General features: G+C 31.5%; 1 protein-coding gene across 1 annotated transcript; it reads right to left on the reverse strand.

The window, feature by feature from the left end:
• Positions 1 to 2,671: 2,671 nt before the first annotated feature.
• On the reverse strand, positions 2,672 to 6,760 carry LOC132719157 (uncharacterized). Its single transcript, XM_060702902.1, has 4 exons — positions 6,592 to 6,760; positions 5,897 to 6,073; positions 3,753 to 4,745; positions 2,672 to 3,455 (listed from the first exon to the last, which is right to left on the reverse strand). Exons 1-4 carry the CDS (start codon positions 6,725 to 6,727, stop codon positions 2,896 to 2,898), a joined length of 1,866 nt encoding a protein of 621 aa, XP_060558885.1. The 5' UTR covers positions 6,728 to 6,760; the 3' UTR covers positions 2,672 to 2,895.
• Positions 6,761 to 8,982: the final 2,222 nt, after the last annotated feature.

Below are 8,982 nucleotides of genomic sequence, written 5' to 3' on the forward strand. Positions count from 1 at the left end.
GTTTTTAAGGTTAAAAGAGATTAAATGATGTTGTGTGGTTGTTCGGGCTGAACGGCGACATCGACATATTACTTGTCATACAGCGCCGAACACAGTCGGTACAAGTGAGTTAGTGTTATCTTTAAATACGAGTTTACTTCCTTTTAGTGAAATATTCATTGCAATCTATACACAATGAAGTATCGTATTTTGTTAAAAGGTAAGAATGTGTAACACTAGTGTTTCAAATTCTAAATCTAAGAACCACAAGTAGACCATGAAGGTAAATGATAAATAGAGATGGTGATTTATCAAATCAGAGGTTGCCATCGTGAAGTACTACTTTGATTATCATTCATGCGTTTACTGATATAGAATTTAAAAACACTACTTTTTACCTTAACGATAGATATTCTGGTTTAGAATATTAAAATCCTTCAACAAACTCATCTACTTTTTTCAATTCCTAGTACTCCAACGTGGTTCCAGCATACATTGACATTGTTAAGTACCATGACATCGCAAAAGGAATTTTGTAATCATTATGTCATTGGAAATTCTATTTCAATTAATACTAACTAACTATTAGGGCCAATGAGTGCTAAAACATAGAGCGAGTCTGAAATGTATGACAATGCTAGATTAATGGCTTTCACCACTGCAGTAACTTAAGATGGATTATCATGTAGTGCTATATAAAAAGACCAATTTCGAAATTCCTAAATGTCATAACGGAATGCGGTATATCAAGAATATCACATACAAATGCCCCGTTGTAACAATCCAAAAGACGACAACAAAAGAGAAATCAGTCTCAGAGAGTTTTAAGAACTGTTAAAAATGTTAATAATATACTGTAACAAAATCAATTTGTATAAGTTTCTTATGCCAGAATTCAAATTGCTGATGAATCTAATTAAGCGTTAAATTACGGATAATATGGTTTCAATCTAATTTACTTCCATTGAAGTCTAATGGTTGGCGATCTATTTATTTGATACGTTTTTAAAATGAAATAATATGAGTATATATCTGACATGCATTCGCAATTGAGAATTCATGTCTGCCATGATGGAAAAAAATACCCGTTGACTTAGAGATTAAAGCTTTGCAACTATCAATTGACAAGAACGATCAATACACGAAGGGTTATAAAGAAATGATCACATTCGTTTGTGTCACAATACTATAAAATATAGAGTGATAATTAAATATATTCAATTACCTGACATTGAGGGTTTAAATAAATCAACAATTATGATTTCTCTTTTGAAAATACACTTTATTTCAAAGGCTGCTTTAAAATGCTTATTGTAAAATGTGAGTTGAAGTATACCTGACTGTAATAAGTCATTTAATTATGAAGTAAACATACATTTATTTTATATGAAATACTGTTGATTGTATTTCCTTTCCAAAGAAAACTATCACGTTTAGTACAAAACAAACAAAAGAACAAAAATAACTTTGATGAACGAACTCATATGTAAGAAATTCCTTTATAAGCACATTTCTATTACATAACACATCACAGAATCATTGAAATATATAACATCTATAAATGGATAACAAACATGATACATATATTTATGATTATCACAGTTGTACAGACAAACATATGTAAAACTGTTTATATTTGTACAAAACAAAATTCTACACATTCCAGTTTGATGAACATTTTATGAACATCTATATCATGAAAAACACAAAAAGGTCATACACTGCAATATACAGATACCATCAGTTTGGTACACCTACTACCTGGAACACGGAATTATTTAATTTGTAAGGTGTTACGGGAGATTTCATTACTTAATTACGTGACTGTATATTATTACTACGAACTTTTTTAAACGTACCTATATTAAAAGGGTATGATAGTAAAGGATTATTATAAAACACTGATATGAAATCATTTAAATCAAATACAAGGAACATACAAGGACATTACAAAATAAATACAACGAAATAAAATATTTATAATGAAAGTTACTTTTAAAATAATGCAATATCGAATAAACAAGATCATTATTCAACCAATCGTTTGTTCACAAAAAAAGCTAAAATATATATTACTTTATTATATATTCAATAGTTATTATTAATAATAAGTGAAAATGGAAATGTTTAATCTCGACATACACATAATTGAAATACATTATATTGTACCATTTTCTGATTTTGCCGTTTCTTTTAAAAACTTCTAAACTATATCAAGCGAAACTATTTTATAAACTTCTAAACTATATCAAGCGAAACTACAAAAAAAACAACACTTTTTGATCATGATTGACATAACTATTTCTTAGATTACTGATTTGTTAAAAATATCAAAAAGGTTTGTTGCGTTCATTAGACGCCGCCTTTCCATCTTGATTTTGTTTATTATATACTATATTATAACATCATAATGACATATTATACCAATTCAGTAAAAGTGTTTGACACAAAGGAATACAATAAAGATAAAACATCATGTCATGATTCGATCAAATATATATTTCATTGCACTTGGAATCCTGTATATTTTTAGTACAAACTGAATAACTTATGTAAATGTTCAAATGACCTGTAGATGCTATGCATCTTTCAACCAAAACGTCGAATCTTTAGAAAACAAAATCAATCAAAAGTAAACGTACCTATTTTAATACATAAGAGGCCGTAATCCTCTTCGTATATATCCCTTTAATTCATCCAAAAACAATAAGAATAACAATTTATTAAGATTTTTATGATGTTGTTTTATATAATATACATTCCAATTAAAAGAACATAATGAATGGACTGAAGTATTTTAATAGTATAATAATGTAATGGGTCCGACTTAAATTGAGTCATCAACAATACACTTAAAATACACACATATTCTTTAAGACCGCTTCAGGTCTGCCTACGTTTTCTATTTCTGCTTGCTTAAGGAAACCCCTTCTCAAGAAATGATATGATTTTATCGAGTTTTTGGTCTTGCTGTGTTAGTTTAGTTTTTATCTCTTTGACATCTGATTTTAAACTTTCTGATGAATTTTCTAGATGGCATATTCGCTGCTCCATGTTTTGTAGTTTTTGTATTTCATAGGGCACACTTTCAAACGATTTCATCTGCAGCGGTGGAGATAACCCAATACTCTTCAGTATTGCACATATTGGAGTAACTAGACAAGTATCAAAATTTGTCCCCCCTTCTATAAGTCCTATTACACTTACTGGAAAATTTTCATGACAGTGAAATACAAGAGCTCCGGAATCTCCAGGTTTCGCAAATGCCTCGCCATAAATTTCTATCTGATTTCGCAGTGCAAAAGTTATATTTCCGTGTTTAGAATTTAATGTTGTCATATCAGAGTGAATTTTTCCTCTAGATATCCCTGTTTCAGCACCATATTTCATCACAAAGGTGTCTGCATTATTGATGTACTGACGTATTTCGTCTAATTCCAAGATTTGCCCTGAACGATAAGCAATATCGTCAGTACCTAAAAAGATACATAAAACGCTTTGCATAAAAGCCGTTCAATAGACTAAACCACTGCATTGCTTTTTACCAAAGGTATATAGGTACCATTAGAATTAAGATAAATATATATTTACAAAAGAACGTCCGTATGAGAGAAAATCAGATTTCGCTGGCTGTAATGAAGTTTAAAGCACAAAAAACTTGTCTCATTCCAAGTTATTACAGAATGAATGAATGAAATGGAAGTAACTTATGGATGAACTATCTAATCAAAAATACGTATCAGTATTTAAGGGTAACAATGTAATTAACGTACCTGGGAACCTGCCTTGATTATCAATTTGCCTGTTTTCAATTTTTATCAGGACTACTTCTACTCCGGGACGATTTTCATTTCCTTCTTCACAGACGGCTAAAACAATTGAGCCAAATCTATGTGGACGAACAGGTTGAAAGCATGATAAATCATTAGTTGGTTGTAACGATTCACCTCTTCCGATGGCATCCATATCGTTGCCGGAGAGGATGACGTGGGCCGATGTAAAACAACAAAGACCGAATTTTGGATGATCGATAAAACCTCCAAGTGTCCCAGTATAAATATGTCCCAATGGGTCAGTATTGTCCCGTAGGCCCTGTATTAGGCAACCCATCTTCACGTTTTCGTGTATGTCACGAGAGGTGAGAACGTACGGAGTAAATGCACCTTCACGAATGTCAGTTTTATATCCATCAATTAAATTTGGCAATACATCTTCGTCAACAGGAATCAAACCCTTCACAGGGACATAGAAAACAATACACGGTGTGTACTCCAATTTCGAAATACCGTTTTTATTAAAGCCTTTCGACTTGATTGAACTGATAGAGATTAAAGTTATATTTGTATGTTTCTTTAATAAATTATTTGTATTTCTATCTAATATTGCTCTCATTTCGTTTCTTTGCTTCGCTGTTATTCCTCTTTCATTTTTAATTATATAGGAGGCTTCTTTGCTCATATCATCGATGCAACGGTGGACGATAGGTCTGTTATGAATCTTTAGTGATTCACATTTGTTTTTTGTTAAAACGACAAAAACGATTTCATTTTCTTTCTCGGGGACATATGCAGCACGAGCATCAATAACAGCGGTATGTTTTTTCCGTATTCTTAAACATATTTCAGAACAAAAAACTCTGATTATTGCAGACTTTCTTCCGAGAAGCTCGCACAGACTATCTAGAAGCCAAGTATCTGGTAAATACCCAATATTAAAATCTTTAACTTGAGTTCTTTGACCTTCTTTGTCATTTTCCCAGAAACAGTCTGAAACGTGTACAAACTTTTTACTAGCACAATTCGTGAAAAAGCGTAAATAAACTATCGATTATTGTAAAATGTAAATGAAATGAACTACGTGAATAAACATGAATATTTTCAATTGCAATACGTTCCTTTATTAAATATAAATAAAGAGTTTGAGAAAATAGGACCAGGATATTGTTGTAATAACACAAACCAATTTCGATGCTCCAGATAAATTTTTGACACAACCACTACTAAGACTAAGATTATTTTGTCAACTCCCTTGTTGAGTTCATATAGTGAAAATGCAACCCTAGCAATCTAAGAATGGAGTAAAAACACAATTTAAAAAAGTAAAGAAGAACATAAAACAGAAGGATGCTACAACCCAATGTCTACAGTCTTAACCGTCTTCAATCGCGCAGTGTGGCAACAGGACAGTGAAACAACAGGGTGGATGGAGAAGGGAAAGTCTTGGTTCCTTGCCACTGGTTCTTATTGCTGAGTCGTGTGGGGGTTGCGTTCATTGAACGCCGCCTTTCCTTGTTGATCTTGTTTATCGTATTTTAAGGACGTAATTAGAGAGAAATAAGAATTTGTAAAGAAAGCCCAGCACGGCAAAATTTAAAATGTTGCAGGCCTGGTGTGATTGAGCTTGTTCATGGACGGTACCGTACACGCCACCTAGCACCGTAAAGTTGTAAAAACGTTTACATGTTTGAATATTAATATACTCAAGCAATTCGTATTAATAATGTTGAACAGAATTGATTTTCATTTTGAGAACAAGACTGAAATTAATTTAGCGATGATACCTTTGCAATATTAATAATTTCTTGTGTAACAAAGAAGGTACATAGACGATGTAAATAGTGAATTGTTGAAACCGGAAACATTTTTATAAAGAAAACAAATGTAGTGTAATAAGAATTGATCCATAGCCGTAGGATTGTGTCACAAGAATATGTTATTCAGTAAAAATTTATCACAAACCAATGGTGTAAATCTACCATGGATACGGATAATATGATTCCTAGACAATTTCATTCATCAGATGGATTACAAATTTCGATGAATAAATTGTTTGAACATAAATTAGTTAACAACTTGAGGAAACGACTTTTACCTTGCAATAACATTGCCATAAAATGATCAGAAAAAACACTACATACCTGAACTTAACATAATTCCTAAATTCAATACAGAAATTAGAGTAGGTATGTTCATCAAAAACACACTATCATTCCATACAGAATATCTGTGATACTTTGGTAGAAGCTCATATCCAGAATGTGGGTTGCTCTTAGTTTTGGCAAGAAGTTGATGGAACCCTATATTGCTGTGAGGATCTGAAAGCGAAATAGGACACATGGCATCAAATAAATAAATTTTAATTTGAAAAAGCAAAAGCATGCTTACAATTATTTAGAATAATGTGCACATAGTGCTTCATTATATCGATAATCGTCATATCTGAACTTATACATTCATCTCAAATGGAACTTACTCCAACAGATGAATAACTTAAAAATGATATTCAGGTAGACAAGGGGAAAGAGAAAATGACCCCCAACCCCACTCTCTCCCATAAAAAGAATAAAAAAAGAAAGAACAACAAAACAAACGTATCAGTGTTCTGTCATCCGGAAGAAAGATTATAATGCAGTAAACTATTTAATATATGATAAATATTTCATGTTCACTACTTTCTTTCATCGAAAAAATGGTTGTAGAAATATAAAGACGATCTCAATAATAACAAGTGCGTTTCATAAAGTTAATGTCGCATATTTCATTGTTTTAAAGTTGTTATTAAGAAAAAAGTCCATACGAATTGTAAATAGTCTGCACAGCGTAACACACTTACCTCGCACAAGAAAAATGTACTGTATGATATTCCGTGTTTTATTACATTTCACAACTATAGTTCGATTTTCAAACAAAGCCTGAAACGATCTTGTATAGCAATCATCAAAATATCCAAACGGTACAATATCTGTCATACTTCTTTGTTTTTCTGAAATGTTACGTTAATAAATATTATGTTCACAATTAAATACAAGTTCCTATATGTAACACTATGCTTTATAAAAGAACAAAACATCCACATTTAAGCAACAAAAATGTGCTACAATGGGACTTGTATTCAGTTTGTTAAAGATGATGATTTGTTAAGTTCCTCTTTTTGTAAAAATGTCAATAACCATATCCTTTTCCGTGGTGTTACCCTGTTAAGCGATTTCGCTACGCTGTTACCAATGTGAACAAGAGCCACAGCATTTAGTGCCAACGCCGACTTTTCTTATTTCTAAAGTCAAACATCAGAAGTAAAAAAAGAAAATTACAAACTACTCCTACAAAACATATTTTTAACAAATATAATGCAAATTGCATGTTTAACATGCGTTATTTTGTCCAAGTAGTATGAACTTAAACTGTAAATATATCTCAAAATTATGGGGCAATTTCAGCAAATATTACACATTTATCTTGACACCAAGTTTTTTCTCATAATATACGTTCGCGTTTCCAAGTATAAATCAATTTAATAAATAAATAACAAAGTTATGTTAATTTATGCAAATTGCAATAATATAATCCTGAATGTCAAAGTCATTGAAAGATCAATGGCAATGAACCAGACAATCAGAAAAGGAACAAATAGAAGATCTTAAGATTTTAACACCAACAGTGTTCGAGGGATCATATTTCATTTTGGATGGAAAATTTCACATATTGTTACGTAAAAATGGTTTGTTATAATTGCAAATAATGATTTGATTGAACAGTTATTAAAAATAATGTAACTTTATCATATTTAAATGTGCAGTTCAAAAAATAATGTTAATTTATTTCGAATAAACTGCCGTTCACTTGGGTTCGTTTAAAAAAAGACAAAAAAAAAACAACAAGAGCGGCAACATCTCTGTCGAATTACACCTGCGCTGATGTTGCGATTTCATATCGTCTTAAAACTTGAAACCATTATAACTATAGCTTGATCTTCGTAATGTGTAATCAATTCCCTATTATTTGATCCATGAATTTCAAATTTGGTGATGTTATTGAGTTCAAATTAAGATGAGTGCTGAAAATGAGTGGCGAAAAGTATACCTTTACTTTTGACATACAATGTATATATGTATCGTTTTAGTGGGGCATTAAGAAAATTAAATCAAAGACTTATATCAAATATATCAGTAACGAGTACAATACAATATATATACAGATGACGAATAATTGAAAGAAAGAGTAATTTGGTAAGAAGCGATACCAATTTAGTTATCATAAACCAGTAAATGTATGTGTTTAGTTTATTCCTAACCAAGTTATTAAAGAATAAACAAATGTGTTATTTTTTTACCAAAAATGAAATTGTTTATAAGTATGGTGTTGAAACGTTTATAAAACCTTTACTTGTGGACATTGTTGATACATATGTCACCTAAAATGACATTATATTACCAAATTATTATAAAATAAGTAACATTCACGATAATAGCATAGGCCTTTCTCATCATACTAGCATTAAGGCGTCTAATGCGATTTTGAAGTGAATTGTGCCATTCTTGGTGCAGAGCTTGTTCCAGTTCTTGCAGGTGACTACAAATGGTTTGTACCATTGCCCAGATAAAAATTAAAATTTGAGTTGTGGTCATGTCAAAATTAAGGCAAAATCTCTGTGTGCTAAAATTAATATGACAAGTCTATTTACTCGAGCTATTAGGTTTCACTGAGGATGATCACGTGACCAAAATCGTACAATGGGCTAATTAAATTGCGACATGGACTCTCGGTAAAAGCAGTGAAATTAAGGTAAGCATACATTTAACGCTAAATTTGTATGTTAAACTAGGCCCCGCGGAACCCCTGTACAAAAGCCACATACTGTTCTGTTATTGGTTACTTTGTAGCATTCTCTGTTTAGGCATGAAAGTCGAAAACGTTATTTTGGGTGTTGCAAACAATGGGGGAACAGGTACTTAAATGCGTTGTTTTCAGTAAATGGAACGCATTTTATGACATATTGTGCACAAATGTAAACATGTCTGTCATGAACAAGTTCCATCCTTTGTGAAGTTGCATAACGAAGTTGTACATATATTTAAAAAAAATCGATTACAATGGTTGATCGATTTAATTGCCTGCCCAAGTTCGTCCATTTTTTCAATCATTTATAATTATGTTTTTTCCCGACTCTAGTCCTTGAAGTCATAAAAATTTAATGCAGTTATTTAAATTGAAAAGAAAGAAGTAT

Source organism: Ruditapes philippinarum, unplaced genomic scaffold, assembly GCF_026571515.1.
Source record: "Ruditapes philippinarum isolate M1 unplaced genomic scaffold, ASM2657151v2 ctg1877_1_1_1_1, whole genome shotgun sequence".
Taxonomy (NCBI): Eukaryota; Metazoa; Mollusca; class Bivalvia; order Venerida; family Veneridae; genus Ruditapes; species Ruditapes philippinarum.